The 24,662-nt window shown below is 41.1% G+C and overlaps 1 protein-coding gene across 1 annotated transcript; it reads left to right on the top strand.

Annotated features, from left to right (window-relative positions):
• Positions 1–3,883: 3,883 nt before the first annotated feature.
• On the top strand, positions 3,884–6,521 carry LOC120401165 (protein eyes shut homolog). The gene is made up of 2 exons (XM_039530823.1): positions 3,884–4,637; positions 6,376–6,521. Exons 1-2 carry the CDS (start codon positions 3,884–3,886, stop codon positions 6,519–6,521), a joined length of 900 nt encoding a protein of 299 aa, XP_039386757.1.
• The last annotated feature ends 18,141 nt before the right edge of the window (positions 6,522–24,662 follow it).

Raw genomic sequence — 24,662 nt, forward strand, 5'->3', positions numbered from 1 at the left:
TCTTTTGCCTTCATTTTTCTTTACTACTTTTCTCTGTATATTGCAATCATCTCTAAAATTTCTGCCTGTCTTGCACTGTTCCTTTTTTGCCTTCAGAGCTTTCTGCTCATTAGTCCCTGTCCATGTTCCAGATGTAATTTATGCATCTTCTGCCCTCTTTAATGGCCCACTCCATTTTGACTCTCTGGTCTCCCAGACTGTCATCAGCTCATGTAAAATATTGGAACAGTTGTGAGGTCCAGTCTAGAATCTGATCTGTTTCTGTGTCCTTGAACTTCTGTATTTCTATAACACTTTTTGTTCTTCTTTTTTAGTTTAAGTTGTGACATGGCCATTAAAAGATAATCATCTGAGCCAAGATCTGCTCCTCTGCTGACTCTGATATCCTTCAAAGAGCATGTCCATCTTTTACATATGCCAACATGGACTGTAAGGTTGACAATCACATTGTCTGGTGATCTCCATGTGACATTGTGTATCTTCTTATGCTGAAAGAGACTGTGTCCTATTTTTAGGATGTTTGTGCCACAGAATCCAGAGCCATTCACCATTATTGGTTCAGATGCCTTCTGCTGCTGTGCCCATATGTCCTTTCCAGGAAGTACAGTTGTTTCCAATTTGTGCACTAAAATTGCCTATCATCAGCTTGATGTCAAAGTTAGGCAAGTCATCCAAAGTTGCTGCACCTGCTTGTAGAATATCCTTTTCACTGTCACCTGCTCCATTTGTTGGTACATACACTTGGATTCTTGTACACTTGTCATATCTTGTTTTCAGTCTGGCTGTTGTTGTTCATTGGCCACCAAGCCATCAAGGTCTTCGCTGTTATGTTTTCCAGTATAACTTGTACACCCTTTTTGTGTGTTCCTCTTTTTGAGTGGCACCACTTCCCACTCCCTGCCCAACTTGTCTCACTGATACCAAGTATGTTAAAAAAAAATTTGTTGGTTTTTTTTTTCATTTCTCATGTAGTTTCCTGGTACTGTTCAAAGTACTTATATTCCACATGCCTACTCTTGTTACAGATTTGGTAATCATGATTTGATGTCTCAAGATCTCAGCATCCCATTGGCTTTCACTGAGATCTCATACTTTGGTTTAGAGCTCCATCTGTACCTCCTATCCTCCAAGTTTTGGATTATCTTAATCTTACAATAACAAAGTTTTACTTAAGTAGGTCACAGACCCAGCTGCAGGAACCCTCATCTTTTATGTGGCCTTGAGAACGGCCCTGTTGCAAATAGTGGCAGAGTTTTTTTTCTTTCAGAAGAGAAAACTTAATACATTGTTATTCCATTTTGAAATAAGTTAGTCTAGGGGAAATATTATAGATGTAGCTGGTAGCATCTCCTGTAGCTAATGTTGCCATGATAATTCCAATTATAAGGCCAAGTTTTTTCAGTTGTTTATAACATTCCCAAACTTTAACTGGTCAAGCTGAACTTTTCTATGGTAGATGTCTACCAGGCTGAATTATTTATTTGAAAAATTCAGAAATAAAATTTCAGAAATTTCCAAGAAAGAGATGAGGGGAAAATATGCTACTTTTTCTCCTGTGGGAGGGGTGGGGGAAAATCTTAAAACCATGTCAATGAGAAGCTCTAGTACTTTCATGTTTTGGAACAAGGGCTTCAAATTTGGCAGGAGAATTACCCTAATATCAGGGATGTACCTTTTGCCATTCTGTAGGGGAAAGAACAAAATAATCTGGTCCAATCATGAACATTTGGAAAATCACAATTCACACATGCTCAGGACAGACTTCCTGGAGTTTGGCATTTAAATTTTCTGAAGATTGTCTGTTTTTAGCATGTTCCAACCTGAGGATGCAGGGACTGGACAGACTTTCTTTACCAGTGCTGCTGCTGGCCACTGTGGCACTGGCCACTAGAAATGAGAGTTAAAAAAACCCAAAAACTCTTGTGCTCCCTCTGCTAGTTTCCAATCAGCATGGAAGAGGCAGTCTGTCTTGAATGCAGAGGAGAAAAGAGCATACCTGGAGGTGGGACTGTAGAGGAATACGAGGCAGGAGACTGAGTCTGTGAGCTGGCAAGGCAGTGGGAGGTGAGACTGGGAGCTAGATGTGGGGAGACTAAGGTTGGTTGGGCAAAGAGACTGAGTCTAGGAGCTAATGAGGGAAGTTGAGTTTGGGACAGAGATGCCAACATCAGATAAAGAGCCTACTGGCTGGGAGATTGGGACTGGATGGACAAGGAGTCTGGGAATCAGCCTGAGGAGGAAGACGGGGTATGCTGGAGACTAATATTTGGACAAGGAATCCTGAAGATTAGGTGTATATTTGAATACACCCAAACTTCTGAGGAAGGAGTCCTACAGACAAGTTTCCTTCATTACACAACCCTGATTCATGCCCAGAATAGGTCCATTTTGTGTACTGAGGCAAGAGTCCTGTGTGGGGGGAAATAAGTGATCATATAATTAAAGATTGTATCATGAAACAATGCATGAGGCGGCTAATTTATGATGGCACAAGAACCTTACTTCTGACATATCCTAATTTTTGAGTGCTTGACTTTGCAACCTTAATATTCCTTTAACATGGTGTTTTTGATGGAATACTTTATACATTGAGAAATATTCTAACATAAATGTAAGGATCTGTTTGTCATTCTACATGCAGTAAAAATTTTAAAAAAAGCAATTAACACAAATACCAAAATGGAAATGCTATTGTTCCTTTTATTAAATTACTTTTTATTGTAAAACATGACCTCTAGTTTATCATAAATTTCCACTGACCAGCAACTATTTCAGAGTCAAAAAGAAAATTACTGGGGAAATAAAAGTATTATATCATCAGAAGAAAAAAAGTGTTTTACTTTTTAAAATACAAATTAAACTTCTAATGTACTAAAAGCTGCTGGCAATTTTTAAAGGTTTCCACAGCTTTCAGTAGAACTCCAATAAGAATAAACCCCATAACTTTTTTTTTCTGTACTGTAACAACTCTCATTCTCTCAGGATGAAGTGGATCTGGTTGTGAATGGGTGGAACAAGGTCCACTACATCATTTAAATCCTGCTTTGGGGCTATGTGGATCTGGTGGTTTAGGCCTCAGTTCAGCAAAACACTTAAGCATGTATTTAAGATCCTTTTACTTCAATGAGACTTAAGTACTTGCTGAAAGTTTGGGACCTGCTTAATGGCCTTGCTGAAAAGGGAGAGACATGCTAAGAATTAAGTACCTCCTCATGTGCACTGCTGAACTGAGGCTGTAATCCAGACCTACAAAACTTCAGAATATTAATCTTTGAAATCCAGGACATTTATCCTAAATTTTTGTATTAATTATCACTAAAGAACTGTTTTATGGTTAAAGTGAAGATTGGCACTTGGGTGATCCTAGTTTTGACACAGAATTTGTGCATTACCTAGGGCAAGTTGTTTAATCTCTTTGTGCCTCAGTCCCTCAACTTAAAGTGGGGATAACAAAGTTTTTTCCCACCTTTTTTTCTGCCTAACACTGCAAGATTTTAGGGGATATATACATAAACAGGTCCCAGATCTTCAGCTGTAATAGAGAAAGGGACAGAGTCAGACTGTGGTTGTGATGGTGTAATTATGATTGCTTGAGAGGATTTATTCCAGCTTCATATGGCTGGAATTAAGATCAGACTCTGTCCCAATGCGGATATATTTATCACTAGTATGGAATGTATCAAATGCTTTCTGGTTGCAGTGATATTTTACTGTAATTTTTCTAAAACCGATTATATTCTTTCTCTATTTTGTATTCCTAAAGGCTATTTTTACAACAAACAAGAAAATGCAGACAGATCTCAGTGAATAAGAGACACTTATTCTAAAACTGTCTTCAGTACCTATGCAATTGTGACAGAACTCAAATTCACTAGCCTAAACAATGACTATAAAATCAATCATTCTTGTAATGGTGTCTCTTCAAACCTACACTGCAAATGGACAGCTAATATGTGAGAGGCAAATGAGTGTGGAATGGCGCACACAACCAAAGCACCACGTCATGAAATGGACTGTGATGAACAACATCTGCTCGAACTTCTACACAGATTGCTGGAATATAAATACCAATATTGAAAGGAACATCCTAGAACATCAGGCTTTGAATGTCCCTCAAATATGTCCCTTGCAGCTTCAGTTGGGGGATACTCTGTTCATATCTTCAGAAGCATCTTTTCAGTCACATGGGATGAATTTGGGGAATGTTTCCATGGAAGAATTTATTAGGTGCCCCCCAAAAGACTTTCTTCAAGATCAGTTGATTTTTGGTTGCAGGTTAAGAGGGATGCACCAAGTTGACCCTCAGTGGCTTGAAGTTGGAACTCATTATTTTGCAGAAGTTCAGACCAAAGGACCACCGTTATGCAACCTGGGCCTTCGGCTCAATGTAACAGTGAAGCAGCAGTTTTGCCAACAGTCTTCAAATGCACCTTTTTGCTCCAGACATGGCAGATGCTTAAGCCATGTATGGGAAGAGGCATATAACTGCCACTGTTTTCAACAGTATTCTGGAAGATTCTGCCAGGAGTTTGATGCGTGTTCTAGTAAACCCTGCCAGAACAATGCCTCCTGTATTGACACAAGAGAAGGAACTATTGGGGATTCCTATGAATGTGCCTGTCCCTCACAATTTGCAGGTAATATTCTTTCCCCCACTAAATAGATAGACAATATTTGTAGAAGAATATAATATTCTTCTGTAAACTTTTCAAAAAAACTTGAAACAAATATAAAAAAGTAAATGCAGTAAATAAATCTCTCTGTGTAAGTGTGCTTCTGATGACCTATTGACACGATTACAGTATACTTAGTTAATGTTTTCTTATGGTAAATTTGTGCAATAATTTAGGACCAGACTTTGCAGTACTTACCCAGATGAACATTTGTGGGGAAAGGTGAAATGAGCTCTTTCCCACTCTTTGCATAGCCTATCTAAGTGTCAGGAAGTATTGCAATCCCTGTACGGAGGGCCTGATCCAAAGCCCATTGAAATAATTCTGCAACCTGGTATTGACTTGAGCGGATTTGGAATCAGGTCCCCAGAAATTATAGGGTTTGTGCCATTTATACTTTCTGGGGGGTTTACTGCACCCCAACATGGAAGAGAAAGGGCAGGAATGAGGCAAGGCTGTGGTTCTGTTCCTGTATAGCAGCCAATAGAAATTACTGGTTGAATAGAGAGAAGTAAGGTGCCCTCCATATAAAGGTATTATTGACTGTGTTCTGTGTCTGCAAATCTGGGAATTCCAGGTCTGTTGATCCCCCTTTAATGTTATGGTTCTTCACTACCCCAAACACAAGGCTGTGCCTACAAAACACAGCTGACCCAAATGAGTGATAGATATGTGATCATAGAATAAGAAATTAAATATTTGAGCAGGTTTTGCCATTGATCGATGTTATAATTATATTAAGGTATCTCCATGCAATAATTCTATTAGCAAATACATTCACAAATAGGAGAATTTGTCCAATTATGAATGGTGGCAAAGTTATGAAAAGATTAATACATATTTTCCAAAGTTTAGTAAAAATGGTGTGAAAACAGAAAACATACTATGCCTGTTTCTTTGTGGAAGGTACTGATTTGAACTCTGCTGAAATGTAAGGCTGCTAATTCGTTCAATCATTATTTAAACATACTGTTAACTGTTCTGCTAGGCAGTAATGGACAGGATTCAGCTACTGCCATCAATTCATATTGCCAATAAAGTTCTAATATTAAATAAACTGTATGGCAAGGAGGAGCACAAAGATTAAAACAGCAGATATTGCAGATGTGGTTACACAGGTGTAAGTGAAGGAAAAATGTCTCCCATAATGTTAACAAAACAGAATATTTGCTCAAGTGTAAATAATATCATAGCAACAATTCAAGTGACAAGCATAATGATATGGTATTTAGACCCATATGCTGTAAAGTACAAGCAATTTATGACTGGTGCAGTAATTTCCAGTGAGTTGCATGTTAAGCAAAATTCATGCAAAAACTGATTCCACCTTCAAGCAGTTTCTAGGATTTGCAGTTTCTAGGAAGCCAATACAAGCTATCTACATTCCAATAACCAAGAAACAAATAATGTATACTAAATTAAAGCTTTGACAATAGCTCTAAATCAGTCATATGTCTGTATCTTAATATTTTGAGTCTGGTAGCAATGCATATAAAGTTGCCCAACACTTCCCATTAAAACTGTTTTCAGATGCTTATAACTTTTTGTGAGACAAACTATTTGGGCTGAAATTTGCAAGCTTAATATTCTATTCACAAAGTAAGTGTGTGTGTGTTTTTGTGTGTGTTTTTGTGTTAAAAATTCAGTATATAATTGACTCTTCACAAAAAGCTACCTTACTATTGTACTATGATTTCACTAGGTAAAAACTGTTCAGAAATAATTGGACAGTGCCAGCCTCACGCCTGTCTGAATGGCAACTGCAGCAATGTTACTCCAAATACTTTTCTTTGTGAATGTAACAAAGACTTTACAGGTAAGAAATTCATTTTATTTTCTATGCTGTAACAGTAATTGTAAAGCAGAAATTTACATGAAACAGATTGAGTTGTTAATGTGCAGCTTCCAAGTTGAGATCTGTGAGGAAACTAAGTTAATTTTAATCATAACTGAAACACATATTTCTCCTGTGAACTCACAACGAGACTACTTACGGCAAAAGGTGAAAATCAACAAATGTAAGGGCAGTGGCTCTCAATCCTTTCCATACTGAGATCCCCTTCCTATAGATATGGGTTTTCTCTCCCATTTTGGTAATATGCAAATTGCAGGGTGTTGCCAACTACCTAGCACCTGCTCATGGCCCCAAAGTTCAGAACCCGTAAGTAAGGGTATCAAAATCTGGTCATGGATAATTCAGCCTGAGTTTAGACTGTCCATGACTTCTATTTTACCAGGTTCCGTGTATTTTAACTGCATGTGAGAGTGTTGGCATCAGATAGCTCCCACAAAGTTGTAATAGAAGATATTGAAAATTTCTGTTTACTTGAGGAGACAGTGTGCATGTGTGGCTCCCTGTGGGCCAGATGGAGTAAGGGGTGGAGTAGGGGTGCTGACCCAGAGGAGGAGTATGAGAAGTCATACCGGGGAGGTTGGTGTTGGAAACTTAGCTGTGAATTTCCTGCTTTTAAAAGGCAAATTTACAAACTTCTCTTTCAAAGATTGTATAAAATACTTTGAGATAACTGAATAAAAGACACCATCATCATCATCAATCATCATCATCATCATCTCCTCCTCCGCCTCTCAATGCCAAGGTCAGCCCCCCCACCCCTTACTCCATCTGGCCCACAGGGAGCCACACACGCACATTGTGTTCCCAAGTAAACAACTTATCAGCCCACCACATATGAACCAGATACTATATCCAGAATACCTACCTACTACAAGACTATGAAACATCAAACCCTTCATGTATGGTTCAGAGTCAGGAATAGAAACTGGGAATCATGGATCCCTGTAACCTGCTCTAACTAACAGAAAATATTTCCCTATAGGTTTGCTTTTAACACAATTTTTCAATATCTTGTATTACAACTTTGTGGGAGCTATCTGACGCCAACAATGATTATTTGTCATAAAAAGTTGGAAACATTTGGGGCCAAGTCTTCAGCTAACATAAATCAATGGAGATACACTAAGTAACACAAGCTGAGCATCTGGTTCAAAAGATTTTACTTTTCTTATATTTCTTATTTTGGCACAGCAATTTAACATCTGTGTTCAGTAACCTTTACTTTAAAAAGTATCTAAGAGTTGTAATGATCTTCCTGCATCATATAATCAGTTCTGTCTTTATTAATAGAAAATTGGCATTGATTAATCCATTGCTTTCAGTAGTGATAAAGTGTATGTCTCTAGTACGTTCTAACACATAATTACTACTGGAACAATATAAGAAAGACATGTTTCTTGTTGTTTACTAGACAGTCATTACTGAATAAAATAGCTTTGGATTCAGGATCACCGAGCTACCCAGCGTGTTATGTATCAGGGTTGGCTAACCTGAACTAATTTTCTTGTTATTAAGGTATCATAACAGGACAAGTTCCAGTAACCATGGCATGACCTAATTTATATCAAGACCTTGGAGGAGTAAACTATATGTTGTGCTGACATAGGAATCCAATATGTCAGCTAGTAACCCTTTAGCAAACTGAATTCTGCAAACTCTTAGAGAAGTTGGGGAAAGTTACTAAACAAGAGATGAATAAAATGATTAGCTCAAAATCCCAAAATTGAAATTGTCCCCTTATAAAAGGAGGATTAAGAATGACAGCGCTAAAGTAAACTTTGAAATAGGTGGCTGTACAAAAGTATTCATGGTTGCTATACAGATTTTGAGTGTATTACTTATGAGGGCCTGTTGGGATGTATACTTGAGGTGTGACAAAGTAAACAGTTTAGCCGATGAAACTCCAGCCAGAGGAATGCCAAAAAGGGCTGAATTCAGCAGATGTTTTTTTCCTGGGCTTCCCTGGAGTTCTTCAAAGCATGAATATTGTCAATACTGGCACTGCCGTAACCAAATAAAGCAGCCGGAAATAAAAGTGTATCATACCTTTCAATCTACATTGAATTCTTTGCAGAAATAATTTGTCTCTTACCTCTCAAACTCTTATTTTGATTTAAATAGACTAGAAAATTAATAAAGGCCTCTAGAAACATTGGAACTGACATTGGGACCACTGTTCATTTTAAGTTATTAAAATAAGATAAAATGAACTAGTTTGCTAATAGCTTTTCAAATAGCAGAATGAACTAGGTTATTTTTATTATATTCTTTGCTATTCATTGATAATTCAGCAACATTCTGCCACCTACATGGCACTTAGAATATAGAGTAATGTACACAGAACCTGCTCAGGCCAGAGAGAGTGACCCAGATGACACTGCCAGTTCCAACTAAATCTTGAACACTACCTGGGATGTGAAATTTTCTCATGCATGCACTTGTGCACTCATAGTGTGTCCTTTTCCTTTCCCATCTTATTTTCTCTTTCCTATCTTTTTCCTATAGCCCTCTGCCTAGTAAGAGTCTGGCTCAGACAGTCAAGACTGTATAATTTGCAACACAGAAGTGAGCCTGTTACCAGAAAGAGGCAGCTGAAAGCAGTGCCTGAAATAGCTCGGTGCTGGTACAAATTTGCAAGGTCTCAGGTGGCATATAGGAGCTTGTGCTATGCCTTTGTTTTTCCAGCAGTGAAGTTGCAAGTGAGTCAACACTAGAGTCAGAAGGTTCCTTTTCTATCTTTGCTATTCTTTCCTCTCCCCATTTATGGGCTTGTCTGTCTTCTAGGAAATGGGATTAGACTTTAATAGCAGCAGTAACTGCTTCAGTCCATTTCAACTAATTTCATCTCTTTCCCTAAAAAGGACAGTTATTACAATGTATAAGGCTCATGGGGTGTGGGGGGATGGGGAGCGGAGCTTTCCTTCTAAAATCTCTCTCCAGGTAACAGGAAAGCAAAGAAGGGATGTTAGTACTTTATATTTCAAATGCTTTAGTCTTCCCTCTTCTTTTCTGTATGTTTTAATAAAAGGTTTAAATGTTTAATTAGGTGTTTACGCTGGTACCAAGTAGACTGAGGTCTCAGTATATGAAACCACAAACACTTTTCAATGTTGGACAGTGAGAGGGTCATGTTAACACCTTTGACATTTTTGGGCCCATTTATTCCATCTAAATTAATGCAACTCCCATATACACTTTGAAGCACAAGGAGGTGCTCAGCTCCAGCATGCGTAAGAATGAGCTTTCCCTTTATCCTTGCCCTACCAGGAGTTAGCCATCACCTCTGGTGGTCTGACCCCCCTCTACGATGACCAGACATCCAGATAAAATTGGGACTGTCCCGATATTTAGTTGTTCTTCCCATGTCCCGACTGATGTATGGTCGGGACACCATTTGTCCCAATATTTTGGCATGAGGCTAGAGTGAATTGGTCAACCTAGCAGGCAGGCTTCCTAGCTGGCTCCATGCAGCTCCTGAAAAGCGGTCTGCAGGATCCTTCAGCCCCTAGGCACAGGGGCGGCCAGGGGGGTCTTCGCGAGCTGCGACCGCCACCAGTGCCAGCTCCATTGCAACCAATGGGAGCTGTGGGAGCAGGGCCTGTGAGTACAGGAAGCGCACAGAGCCCGCTGGCCACCTTGACCCTAGGAGCCAGAAGGACCTGCCAGCCACTTCCCTGGAGCCGCCCCAGGTAAGTGCCATCAGGACCCACCCCTGCCCCAGGCAGGTCCCTCTAGCTCCTAGGGTCAGGGGTGGCCAGGGGGCTCTGCCCACACCTGCAAACCCTGCCCCCACAGCTCCCATTGGCATGGTTCCAGCCAATGGGAGCTGCAGAGCTGGTGCTAGTGGCAGGCGCAGCATGTGGAACCCCCCCGGCTACCGCAGATCCTAGGACCCAGGTAAGCACCACTAGGATCCCACTCCCTCACCTCCTCCCCCTGCCCCACCCCTCAGGTCAGGAAGTGAGTGGAGGTCCGACCAGGGGCAATGTGGCATGCATGGCATGGTCAGATGCACACTGGTCTGCCTGGCCCTGTGCTGCAAGCATGCCCCTTCCTGTTGGGAGAAGACCCATGCTGTGTCACACAGCTCCCCCATCCAGCGTCCCCCTGACCCGCTATGCCCAGCATCCCCTGGACCCACTATGCCCAGTGCCCCCACCCCACAACCCTTCCACCAAAAATGCACAGTGCCCTGCACACCATCACCCCTGCTTAGTGCTCCCCCACCCACAGCCCCACCACAGCTGTCCAGCACCCCACACAGAACTCCCCACTCCTTAGTTCCCCAACAAACATAGATCTCCCCCTCTCGCACTACCTAATGCCCTTCCCCACAGCCCCACCACCACAACTACATAGTACCCCACACAGACCCCTACTGCCCAGTGCCCCAACACACACAGATCTCTCCCACTTCCCAGTGCCTCCCAACAGACCCCCCCATTGCCTAGCACCCCAAAACACACACCCCTCCCACTGCCCAGTGCCCTCCATCTCCTCACTGTCCAGCACCCCACCACAGACTTCCCAGACACTCATCCCCCACACCCTGCCCCCTCCCCTGGTTGCACTCACCGGCTCTGCTGGGAACTGAGGTGACTCTCAGCTGGGCTGATCCAGCAGCGTGGCCAGGGCTGGAACTGGGATCATGCACCCCTGCCCTGTGGCTTCAGCCAGGGGCTTGAGCCAAGCCAGGTCCTGCATCCTGCCCCGTGGCTTCTGCCAGGGGCAGGAGCTGGGGCCATGAACCCCTCGCAGGGGCTGAAGCAGGGATCGTACACCCCTCTCACATCTTCCTAGGGCTGTGAGCCCCCCTCCCCCATGGCTCTGGTCAGGGCTGTGCACCTGTGGCTGTCCCCGTGTATCCTGATATTTTACTCTTGTGATCTCATCACCCTCCCTCCCCACCTGCTGAAGGGGTATTTGTATGTTTTGCCCCAGGTTACATGCTCATTCAGCTGTTGGTAAATGATCCAGATCTCCTGACTTCCAGTCCTGAGCTCTAACCAATAGAACATACTTTTCCTTTAGTGTTCTTAAACTAAGGACACTAAATCTAACAGGACACTTTTTAGATACAGATTGACAACAGTCAGTTGGGGTACATAGAGCTGGTCAAGCCAGCTGAAGCTCACTGCTTTCCTTTATTTTTCTTTATTTCCATCATTACAAGATTGGCTTATTCAAAATACTAACTTGAAATATATGAAAGGGAAATGATTGTCTTTGCATACTGAAGAACAAATAGTCAAAATGATCATTCATTCCAGAGATGAAAATTTGTCCACATATATTGTTCAATGAATACTTTGAAAAGGCTAACTATATTTGGAAACATTCACAATTATTAATTTTACCATCCTAGATGTGGAACATTGCATAATTTCTGGAATAGGACCACCAGCTGTTTTTACATAACCATTTGATTATTCTTGGAAAGCTATTATTTTTCAGTTGCTTGCCAACCTGGGCTAGGTATGACCAGGAAACCTGAAGATAAAAGGGTCTGTGTTCTATTATTATCTTCAATTATTATCTCAAATATATCTCCATTTGAAGGTCTGAATTTTAAGTAAATAAAAGAAATCCAAATGGCACGTGTAACAGAGAACATAAATGTGTTTTAAATAGTTGAACTCTGATCTGAAAATGTACTTTATACACTGTGTATAGAATTTGTAAATTGATATATTTTAAAATTAGTGAAACTGGAAATGAGTATATAACTCTAGATTTATGCAGGTATTTTTAAGTAAGGCTAGCCTTTAGATTTTTCTGTACAGATGTTCTAAAATTGTTATATATGCAGCATTTTGCTTTCATGTGATTCTTAGCTACATCATTTCCCTCCTGCAGGGGGTTGAAATAGATATCACTCAGTGGCAGATGTTTCTCTGATTGCTGTAATGCTCTTTATAAATGCGACTATAATTTCTCCACTCTTTGTCACCCTTGGTGATTCTAAAATCATGTGCTGACTGCCTAGGAATAACTAAACACTATTTAAAAATATAACTAATTTCTATCGAAAAGTCTTTTCATTTTTTTTCCAGTTTTCATATTAAAAAGTATAAGATTAATGAAATGGGCACAACAAACTGCTGGAAACAATGCTAACCCATAAAGAGTGTCCTTCAAATCATTCTTAGTGAAGTTAGCATATGATTAACTTTAAGCATGTGAATAGTCCCATTAAAGTGAATGGGACTGCTCACAGACTTAAATTTAAACATGAGTTTATATGCTTTGTGGGTCAGGCCTTAGCATACAAGTGTACCCAACATTTTACACATATATTATTTTTCAAAATCTGACCCTAAATGTGTTTTATGCACATTTTAGTTTTTACTGTACTCTCAGGCAGGATCCTTCTAGTATTATCTCAGCAAAAAAATATTTATTTTAGCAAAAAATATATCCACACTTAAGCTACTGATTAAAGTGTGCAATGTAGTAAGATATACTTGAATTGAAACTAATAATGGGTGAAATTCAAAAGGTCAAGTGATAGTTTTTCATTCAGGTAAGTGTCCAAGAGCTTGAATACCTCTGAGTTGTCCACCAATATGAAAATGTCACCTTGTTCTTTTTCACTCCCTCCCCTCCAATGAAGATTAATGGATGCAGACAGATGTAACATTTTTTCCCCCAGAGGGACAAACACCCATGGACACAATGGAGCTGTGCCTTTAAAAGATAGAAAGGAATTGCTAAGAGTTATATTTCTGCCTACTGGAGGAGAGGGGGAGCAATCTCCTGAAGCTGGCTATGAGTTGCTTTGTGTGTATGTATGTGTTTTGCTGAATCACGGTCTATAAAAACATAAATGCAGGTCAGTTCAAAATCCAGTGGTACATCATGGCTGCAAGGGTTATGCTAGCGGCTGAGGATGTTTGTGTGTGGGGAAGTGGTTTGAGAGAGATGGAAAGTAAAGGGATGCCTTTTCCCCCAGGTGGATCATTAACACATGTTTTCATTCCATTTAGGGTTGGATTTGTGACAATAGCCTACATTGAGAATTTGGACATTTTCTCTCATAATTGCTTGTTCAACACAACAGGACAGTGTAGGATTTGAGATTATGCAGGTCCCCCTGGATATCGGTATCAGACAGGCCTATTTAGGCCTTATATAGTCCAGGCACTCAATCTTTATCTGAATACCAAAATGCTGGAGAAGTTAATCATTGCATAGAGCTGCTGTAACTTTTTTCCTCCAACTTCAAACAAAGTTGCAACATGTTGCTATTATGTCTTACTTTGTTACATTCTCAATCCAGTTGTGGCCTATTTACCCATAGTCTCTCCAAATTAGATTCTGATCTCATCATTTTGACCCTCATCAATGTAGACTGTACAATCTTTAGGAAATCGGAGTCAAGATAACAAACATAGATGTTAAATTTCATTTTTTTAAAATAAGAACAGAGTAGGTTAACCCAGGCAACTGTAACCAAAGCTCCATATACATTCTAGTTTACCATTAAGGTTCATGTCACTCTTTTATTAGTGTCTTATACTTAATATATACATGCTGGAACAAGATTCACCTCTCCCTCCCAATAATAATAATAATTAATAAAACCTCTGGTTTCCCCTGATCAAACTTATTTTCATGCAATAGGATATTATAAATCTGTAATAACTCCATAGATGTTGAAATGATGCAACCATCCAACTCCATCTTGTGGCAGAGTAGGTCTTTAAAACATTTTATTTCAGTTTAGTGTTGCTCTCTAACAGATACACAGTAATATTTAATTGCTTGAAGTGTTCGATTAAGATTATAGATGGCTTTATTTATTAGTTATGAATGTATGTTACTGAAATGTTAACATTTTAAATTAGGATTCTGATTTGGAAGGGTTTTTTAGTGAGCTTTGAGAGGGTTTAAAAAAAAAGAAGAAGAAGTTGCCTTGTATTTTACAAGCACATTTCTAGAAAGTACACTGAGAGCTGTTTAGAACCAATAATTTTGGATTTACTAAAAAAAGATTCCTCTCTGGTTGAAAATGAATGATAACCTTCTACAACAGGACCTGCAGTTATAAACGTCAAATTCATTATATTTATGTAACACATCCTCTCTACTGTGTATCACTTTCTGATATACAGTGCTGCATCTTAATCATTTATAAAGAACTTTCATATTTACTTCTATCTCACCAATTGAAGCAGTCCGAGGTAAGTAGTGTGACGGCAAGCCATTAACCTCTGACAGCTGCTATGTAGTCTTAGTTAGTTCCCAGTGGAAAAACGTCCTCAGCTCCAAAAAATACTATTTCGATTGGCATTAACTGTCACTCTTAGCAGAAAGGATAAGTCTTAAATGGGCATGCTGAACAACCTGTAAACCCCAGATGTGATCCTACAGGTCAGAGGTGAGACACATTAGCAGAGTATTGTGCAAAAGCTTGTGGCCACAACTGTACCTGTACTCCTGATAACCAAAGGACTTCAGTCTCTCCTGGTGTCAGACTGACACCTTTCATGATTGCTACATTAAAAAACCTAGAGCACTAATTGAAGAAAAGCTTTCATTCAGACTGTGAGTAACGTTAGTCTTGAGAAACAGTCTTTATAACATCCACCTTGATATCAAATGTCTTTTCTGTCAGCATTCTAAATATAAGCATTCTGATACCATATCATTACTGCAACTGTGGGTGAAGTAATTATTTGATTTTTTTAATTATATACAAACTATGCATATTTAATAGCTTTTTTTTAGGACTGTCATCCTAGAAAAAGAAAACATAATCTTTAACCTGGTTTTGTCATCAACAAACTGTCATAGTGAGGAATTAGATGTTTTTTTAACTTAAAGTATTCTTATCCCATACACATGGTTGTACGAAATTATCCAAAGTAAAATAAAATACATTTTTAGCTGAAAACAAGTTTAAGATTATTGATTTTAACATCTCATTCCAGACCTCCAAGTGGTAAATGACAACATATGAAAACAAAACAAAAACAAAACTATTCAGAATTAGACAAGATAATTTTCACTACATTTCTCTAATCTTGTCTGCCCTATGGGAGGCAATGTTAAAATGGCAATCATTACAGATAAGATACGGTTTGCCCTTAAATACAGGTTTCTCATTTCCTTGGCTATTCTCCAGCTTAGAAATCAGACTCAATATGGCAAGCAGACACATCAGTTGACATGTATATTATTGCAGTGATGGTTGGGGCTGCAAACTGCTCTCTATTTTAGAAAAATATTTTCTTACTGAACTATTAGGTAAGGAAAATGTCAGATATTTGAGAGGTCATGTAAATTAAATAATTATAGTATCAATGAAAATTAATGTCATTAGCTAAGCTGTGAAGACGTGTCATGACTCTTGGAAGATACAGGTAATTTAAATGAATTTGAATATTGCTTATATATAACTATATTTAAATGAAATGTTGACCAAAAAAACCCCGTAAAGAAACCTCTGATATAAAAGGTTGTTTTATTCCTATGGGCAGCACATGAAGATATAAATACATTACTTTGCAGTTTATGGTTCAGTAGCTGTTTCTCATAAGATGAAATAATTAAATCATTTTTCTTTAAATATGAACCAAAACATTAAAAAAATTCTGTTCATACCACCACAAAAGTGGCATTTGGAAACTTTACATAATATGAACAGGAATAGATCACCACCATGAATTTATGGTCTGTTGGAGGTTTACCTAAGTGAAGACTGGAGGAATGGGTTCCATATGAGCAAAGTAAATACTTTTAGGGTATGTTTTCACTGCAGAATTTATCCAGGTCTGGACACCCTAATATTGGAGCCACTGTTTACCAAGCCTGGCTGTGAGCATCCATACTACTAAGTTACATTAGGGTCATATTTGTGTCACTGCACTGCAGTCACCTGGATTAGGCATTAAGATTTCTGGGGCATATCCCATGACTCTTTGTGCAGTGCTAAGATGTGTCACACTATGAATTGTTTTGCAGTGTTTTGTGGGAGAACTTGTTTGTCCTTCCCAGACCCGTAACATTTCTCAGCCTACTACATCATAGCTTGTTGCTCCAAAACTGCAGTCAAGACTTTGTATTGTCACTTATCTTGACTTGTTCCTTGGGATTACAGGATGTTGACAGAGGACACTGAATCAGGTAGTTTTCAAGTGTTTTTCTACACTCTCCACATTCACATTTGGGGGTTGTTCCCTGCTTCCACTTGACCATATTGTCAACCATCTTTGCCACCCCATCTCTTGCTTGATTTATTATATTGAGTATTTTATTGTTTTTGTTTGAGGTCAATGACTGGAGGCAGGGGCGTCTCTAGGTATTTTGTCGCCCCGAGCACGGCAGGCAGGCTACCTTCGGCGGCTTGTCTGCAGGAGGACCCCGGTTCCACGGATTCGGCAGCACGCCTGCGGGAGTTCCGCCGAAGCCGCGGGACCAGCGGACCCTCCGCAGGCAAGCTGCCAAAGGCAACCTGCCTGCCGCCCTCATGGCAATTGGCAGAGCGCCCCCCGTGGCTTGCTGACCCAGGCATGCGCTTGGCGTGCTGGTGCCTGGAGCTGTCCCTGACTGGAGGGAGTTCTGAAGGGACCAGATTCCCAAAGATCATTGAGATTTTCTGGCATTTTGTTACTCTGTAGCCTTCTACAGTGATATTTTGGAATAAAGAATTTTCAGAGGCAAAGCTCCTGGATTTCCACCTCTTGAGTGGTGGAATGTGCTCATGCAGTGGACGTCTTGGATCATGCACCGTTTTTTATATTTATTTTAATGAAAGCATCCTGCTTCATTGATGGTGGTGCAACCTGCACAAGGCAATAATATTAACAATGTGGGAGCTGGTTTCAAAGTCACTCTGGTGATCCTACAGGATGGATTATCAGTATGAATTTTGTGTGCATGGCTCAAGTGTGACCATCCCAGGGCACAGTACACCACAGTTGAGTAACACAGGGTGAGATTGTTTGGTTGGCATATTTAGTGATCAGCTCCCCATTTTTTTGTCGTTGTTGGCCAATTTCTGGAGTACACAATTTCTATCGTTCAATTTCTTTTTCATCATGTGCATGTACAAGTGCTCTTTCAATGTCAACATTTGGTCTTATGTGACCTCAAAGTACACTGGATGTTCATAGTGCTCAAGGATTGTACCATCTCATGACATCTGGAATTTTCACTTTGTCTGATAATGTTTCATGTGGAAGGCACACACTTGTGCATGCAGGTTGGCATTCAGGAACCATGTGCAATAGTATTTTCCAAGTACAGCTGCAGAGGCAGTCAGAATGCACTCAGTGTCCTCAAGTCTTTTTGATTGGGTGGCAATGCAAGATTATCTGAATAAATGAATCTTTTCACATTGGAGAATTCCAATTGTCATATGTGTAGACACGAAATAAGTTGATAGTACAGAACCTTGGAGCAATCCATTCTGCTGAGTATGCTATCTACTTTTCTGACCATTCATCACAGCCAAAAAAGTCAATTCTTGAGCATGAAGAAAATGATCTGCACCTTCTTACTGTTTCTCAAAATGTTTACTGTTTAGAGGTAAAGCCTTCCCAGTCAGCTTTTCTAAAGTTGAATATCAGAGAGTCCTTTCTTTTCCCAGGTTGAACTACAGCATTTGCTGTCACTTGCTCTGGTCTATGCTGTGATCTTAGGATCACTTCCATGACCTCCCTCTGAAGTTGCCTGCACTTTCAGAAGCGACAAAGGCTAAGTCACAATTGTACCTCTTATTCCATCTTGCACTTTGTAAGGTACATTTGTCCTTGAAGTCATATAGCAAGGTCAAGTTATTGTCATATAACTACTTCTCTATTGTTATCATTTTTGTGGTATCCCAAGATGGTTTTATCCCACCAAAACAGTAAACTAAAGCAGTTCTGGCTTTGCACACGCCTCACTTCTGTCCACAACCTCCATTCAAGCAAGTGCCCAGGATGACTAGGAGTGGCTCCAGAACTTCCTAAAGGAAGCACAACTTCATGGAGCTCTGTGAGGCACTTGCCAGGACACACAGATGAGGGAGGCTAAGTCAGATCAGAATCAGATTCCTGTTTCCATCTGGAAGCTGTCTACCCTAGACTCTTTACTGATCAATGGCTAACCACCTTAGTGTTAGTAAATTTTGATGCTGTGAAGATGGAGGCTTGTGAGGCAATTATTGCTGTGGTTTATATTGTTAATGTCTCAGAAATTATAGCTGGCATTCGGAAAATAGGTTTTTTGAAATGTACTCGGGCCATCAATGGCCCATTGTTCACTACCCACAAGGTGCACATGAACATGTCAGACAGAATGGATGCTACTCACTTGTTAAACCACAGAGGGAAGTCAATGAATATCAACAGTGGAGGTACTAGTAGGGTGTATGATGCCGGGTTTCTCAGGAGATATGACGCATATCTATTTGGACAGGAAAGTACTTTATTCCCTTCCAGTAATAGGGATATCACTAGGGTTTCTGTTGCCCCTTATATTTTAGGGGGGCCAGCCTACTCTCTACTGCCATGACTCCTACCCTGTTGTAAGAGTACCTGGCAGAGGAAGGTCTAATTACATGCTGAGTAACTACAGATGATGGTGTTTTAGAATGTTATTTGGCTGACTGAAGGCAAGAATCTGCTTCCCACAAATCTTTTTGGATGACAGTTTGTGTTATTGGAACAGGCTGTATGCTGCACAACATATGCAAGGATAATGGGGAGAGCTTTCACCAGCAGCAGGTTCAAGAGAGTGCTGGTTTCAGGCCCAGAGCACACAACCAGAAAGTAGATGTCTGATAATTGGGGCTGGGTCCAGGAAAGCAAGGAAATTATACAATGCCCTGTGTGCCCACCTACTTTCTTTGGATGGGGAAATGTGATGTGCAGTAATATTTGCCTCTATATACATATTAGTTTATCTCTTGTTATTATGAGACTTTATTAAAAGCTTTGATTTTAAACTGCCTGCCTCTTCTTTGTTTCCCAAACACTCTTACATGATGGCTTGTGCAAACAAATAATTCATTACAAACAAATACAGGCAACCCAGCTGCCACTACATAAAGCGGGGGTGGGAAAACGTTTTGGATTGAGGGCCACATGTGGACATGTAAATTGTATGGCAGGCCATGAATGCTCACGAAATTGGGGGCTGGAGTGTGGGAGGGGGTGAGGTCTCCAGCTGGGGGTGTGGGGTGGGGCCAGAAATGAGGAGTTCAGGGTGTGGGAGAGGGATCCAGGCTGGGGTAGGTGGTTGCAGTGCAGGGGGAAGGACTCCAGCTGGAGGTGTAGGCTCTGGGGTGGGGCTAGGATGCAGGGTTTGGGGTGCAGGAAGGGGCTCTGGGCTGGGACCGAGGGGTTTGGAGGGCAGAGGGGGATATGGGCTAGGGCAGGGGTTTGGGGCATGACAGGAGGTCAGGGGTGCAGGCTCCAAGCAGTGCTTACCTCAAGCAGCTCCCGGAAGCAGCGGCATGTTCCCTCTCTGGCTCCTACACAGAGGCATGGCCAGGTGGCTTTGCACACTTCCCCTTTTCCAGGCGCTGCCCCTGCAGCTCCCGGAAGCAGCAGCATGTCCTCCCTCTGGCTCCTATGTGGAGGCAAGGTCAGGCAGCACTGTGTGCTGCTCTGTCCACAGGTGTGCTGCACTTCAACTCCCATTGGCCGTGGTTCCCAGCCAATGGGAGCTGTGGGGGAAGCACTTGGGGTGGGGGGCAGCATATGGAGCCCTCTGGCTGCCCGTATGTATAGGAGATGGAAGAGGGACATGCTGCTGCTTCTCGGAGTTGTGCAGAACCATGGCACATGCGAAGCAGGGCAAGCCCCTGACCCCTCTCCCCGGCAGGAGCTCAAGGGCCAGATTAAAAGATCTGATGACTGGTCCGTGGGTTGTAGTTTGCTTATCCTGGACGTAGAGACTGTGAATGTTAAAAAGTGATAATTGCAGTGTGCAAACAAAACCAACAGGAACACCTCTGAGTGAAATGTCTCTAGATATTGTATGTTGTCAGTCTGCCTGTTCTCCTCCCCTGTGGTTGCATGGAAATAGCGTGAACAAGAGGCATCTATTCTAAGGATGCATAGATTCACTCATTCCCCTTCCTGCCCAACCGAACAGAGTTCTCTGTGGCTGCATTGGCTGCAGGATGTGGAGATGTCTGCACCTGGGTTGCTGGCAGCTGGTGCTGCTACAAGTTCTGGTTGATGTTATGCTGCGTGATGGCCATCAGAGTAAAAAACTGCTCAAATATTTCCCTCTGCTTCTGTCAGTCCAGCTTCCACATCACCCTGTCATGCTTAAAGTATTCCAACACCAGTCTCATTCCCTCTCCCAGTCTCTTGCCTTCTTCTCACTGTCCTGCTTCATCAGTAGTCTCTGCACTTCTAGGTACTGGTTAGAACTATGGTCAAAGCCTTTGTGCATCTCCTGTAGCAGATTGATCCTGCTTCTTTTTCTTTCCTCTAGCTGGTTCAGGGTCCTCTCCCCACAAGGCATAAGTGGATACCTTAGTCTAACAGAGGTTGAACGTCCTGCAAATATAAAACATATTTTTTATCCAGAGTAAGAAAGAAAAGGTTTCTCCCCTTTAATGTTCTGTGACACAGCAAGGCCACAAGTTGCAACTTTTAGCACCTTGGTGTGCCTTGATTCGATCTCTTCATATTGAACTGCACAGGAGCAGATGCATTTTTGGTCTGGGGGAACCATGTACCAGAGACCTTTTTACCTGTCATGGTCTCAACATTATTTCAGGAAGCGGTGGCATTACAAGACATTAATTTGGTAGAGATTCCAGATTGGAAGAAAGAACAGTTCTTCCAGGCCACTAGTGGAAGAGAATCTATTGCGAGGAGATATTTCGTTACCTGGGGGATGATCAGTAAATCAATTACTGGACAGGGCTAGTAAGATACAGGGTGGTGGTGGTGGTGGTTGGCAGGAGGGTGGTATGAGGGCTTCTGGAGGAAGATCCTTTTAAGATAAATGGATCAAACCTACAAGTTAAGTGTGATCTGATCCTATTGACTTAATTGGGAACAAGAGCAGGCTTCAAGTATGACCTAACTCATTCAACTTTGGGATATGATCCTATTGAATATCACAGGCTAGATAAGGATAGCGTAGGACAGCACTTGGATGGGAAACTTGCAAAAAATGCTTATTAGTTGGATAAAGCTCCGCTGGTAATTGAACAGGTGGCACTCACTTAACACATGTGAACGGTAATACTTAAATCAGTAATTTTTTTAAAAAAGTTGTGACATTTATAAATTTCAAAGTTGTATCAATGTAATTAGGTTTGAAACATACCCATTTTTCATTTTAATTACACTTATGGACATTTTTATTGAAATAATTATATAAATGATTATTGAAATTGCTAGTTCTTTGAGTGCTTGCACATGTCCATTCCACTTGATGTGTTTGAGTGCCAGTACACTGGAGCCAGAGAACTTTTTCTATAGCAGTACATATTGGGGCGGCTTATGTGCACTTTGCATACTCATGAGGCTAGCTGAAAGTATAAAGGGGTGGAGCTGCCCTGACCCAGCCACCCTGTTCCTTCTGACCACTCAGCAGTTGGACCATGTGTGAGCATCTCACACGTCTCGTATTTCCTTTTAGAAAACTTTTTCTGATTTTTTTTGGTAATAATTAGAATACTTCTAGTGGTTCTTTAGATAGAGGTACTTTAGATTTTGGTTGGACATATTTTACGTTTATTTTTCTTTGAGCTTTTGCCTATTCAGTACCGGGGCAAGCTGAATTCCTCAGGCTTCAAGTGGTTCTGTTTGAAATAAATCAGTGCCAATCAGCAAACCATATTCCAGGTGCTTCAAGTGTCTGGAAGAGGAACACATCAGGCAAAAGTGGCCCATTAGTACATTGTTTACAACTTGAACTGAGAAACTAAGGGAAGTTCAGCATCAACATATTGTGATATAGACAGCTTTGTACCCCATTTGGTACCCAGCCACTCAGTATCTGGGGATTCAGATTTCAATCATTCCTGGAGTAAAGTGCCAGACCTAGTGGCTCCCTATATCAAACGGGACCGGTGAAAAAAGAGAGTTCTCCATCCCCAGTGTTGCATGAACACCAAAGGTTCAGCACCTGACCTTTTTTGAGTACTAGGGACTCTCACAAGAAGTTGGGTACTGAGGTTCGAGCAGTTTCAATGTGGTGCTCTCCAGTTCCACATTCTAGCAACATTGAGTCATCAACTACACAACTATAGTCAAGACTGAGTCCATTGTCTGAACCTTCAGAAGTGTCAATTTCTTTTGATACATACTGCTTTATTGGTATCAACATTGCCTGAGGTGTATGTAGCTGCCAGAGGCCTTCTGTGCTTATTGGTACTGACCTCACTGTTGATGCAGAAGTAGACTGTGGCTTCTACCAATTCCAGTCATGGAAGTATCGGCTCCCACTCATAAGGCACCATTGGCAACTGACCTTGTTGATACTGTCTGGTACTAATGGTTCGGTTAATCAAACAAAACACACAGTGCCTTATATGTGAAAACCTTGTATGCTCCTGATGATACCTTCTGCTTCTTGTCAGTATTAATCCTGATTGCTGGTTTCTCCAACCAATACCACACTGCCTTAGCATACAAATACTATGATGCTTCTGACTCAGAGCTGGTTTCCTACTGATTGAAATCCCATTTCAGAAGTGGCAAAGTATCCCCATGCTGCTTGCACATAGATCGAGATCCTAGTATCATGAGCCTTGCAGGAGCGGATAGAGACTGTTGGGCTTCAGTTACATATCAGGTACAGCACTGCTCTTTCTGAAACCTGTGGGGAGTTTCTTTCAATTCCAAGGCTTCTAATCACTGTCACTGTGTTACAAGATCTCCATCAAGGTGCCATTGTCCTCACTTAAAAACAGTCTGTTTGATTTCTTGGTTCATAGCAGAGAACCACTGTTATTTCCCCTCCCTTCAGCAAGTTATCCCACTTCATAAGGTCTTGGATCCATGTTACATCAGACTGGTGGGTTCTAAGCACAGTGGAATTGGGATATACTTTGCAATTCATTTCTGTTCCGCCTTCCTTGTCTCTTTTCAGGGACCACTCTCACGAGAATGTACTGATTCAAGAAGTTCAGTCTCTATTGCAGTTGACGGTTTTAGAAGAAGTTCCTATTCAGTGTGGGGGAAGGGATTCTATGCCCACTATTTTCTCATTCCAATGTCTAAAGGAGGACTCATACCTATTTTAGACTTGTGAAACCGCAACAAATACATAAAAATATAGTTTTGTTTGGTTACTTTCCCCATCTCAAAATGACTGGCTTTCTAACCTTGACTTTCAGGATGCACTCTTCCATGTGGCTATGCACTGGAGTCACAGGAGTTTAAGGTTGATCATACATGTGTTCATTATTGGTTCATAGTCCTCCCCTTTAGCTTATTATCAGATTTCCCCCCATTTCCCATAATTCACAAAGTGCAATGCCATGGATGCAGCATATCTCAAAAGGCAGGGGGTCAGGTGTAGCCATATCTGAACAATTGGACTGACCTTAGACCAATCAAACAGCAAGTGGAGTAAGGCATCAAGAAAATCCAATCATTCTTTCATTCGCTGAGCCTATTGATCAAAGTTCTTGTCCCTGTACAGACAGTTGAAACGATTGAAGCTGTTCTCAACTTGACATCAGTGAGAGGATATTTTCCTCAGACCAGGTTTCATGCAATATTTAACCATTGTAAAGAATTCCAGGTTTATCCCTGGAAAACAGTAAGGAACTGCCCGGAACTTCCAGGAAACATGGCAGCTTACATTGGGGTGACTCAGCATGGCAGATTTCATCTCAATCATGCAAAAGTGGTTGAAGTCTGTCTACTGTTGCTCTCATCATCCATTCATGATGGATGCCTCATGTACCTGCAACTATTCTGTCTTCCCTGGACTGATGGATGGACCCTGTGAATGTATGCAATGCAATTCCCTTTGCTCCAAGTCTACTTTCTTTGATGTTAGTCACAGATGCTTCATCTCTCAGTTTGGGGCACATCTAGGGAACTTTTGAACTCAAGGTTTCCTTTCAGATCAGGGCCTCTCCTTCCACCTCAGTGTCAGAGAGCTTCAGGCTATTTGTCTGGCTGCCAAGTGTTTCTTCCCTGCTATATAGGCTGTTCAGAACA

The sequence above is a fragment of the Mauremys reevesii genome, linkage group 3 (genome assembly GCF_016161935.1).
Source record: "Mauremys reevesii isolate NIE-2019 linkage group 3, ASM1616193v1, whole genome shotgun sequence".
NCBI classification, from domain to species: domain Eukaryota; kingdom Metazoa; phylum Chordata; order Testudines; family Geoemydidae; genus Mauremys; species Mauremys reevesii.

What these genes read in the sequence shown, in the direction of transcription:
- LOC120401165 (XM_039530823.1), top strand. Translation starts at nt 3,884, where the DNA reads ATGACTATAAAATCAATCATTCTTGTAATGGTGTCTCTTCAAACCTAC. An exon ending in CTGTCCCTCACAATTTGCAG is followed by an intron (nt 4,638 to 6,375) that starts GTAATATTCTTT and finishes TGATTTCACTAG; the next exon opens with GTAAAAACTGTTCAGAAATA.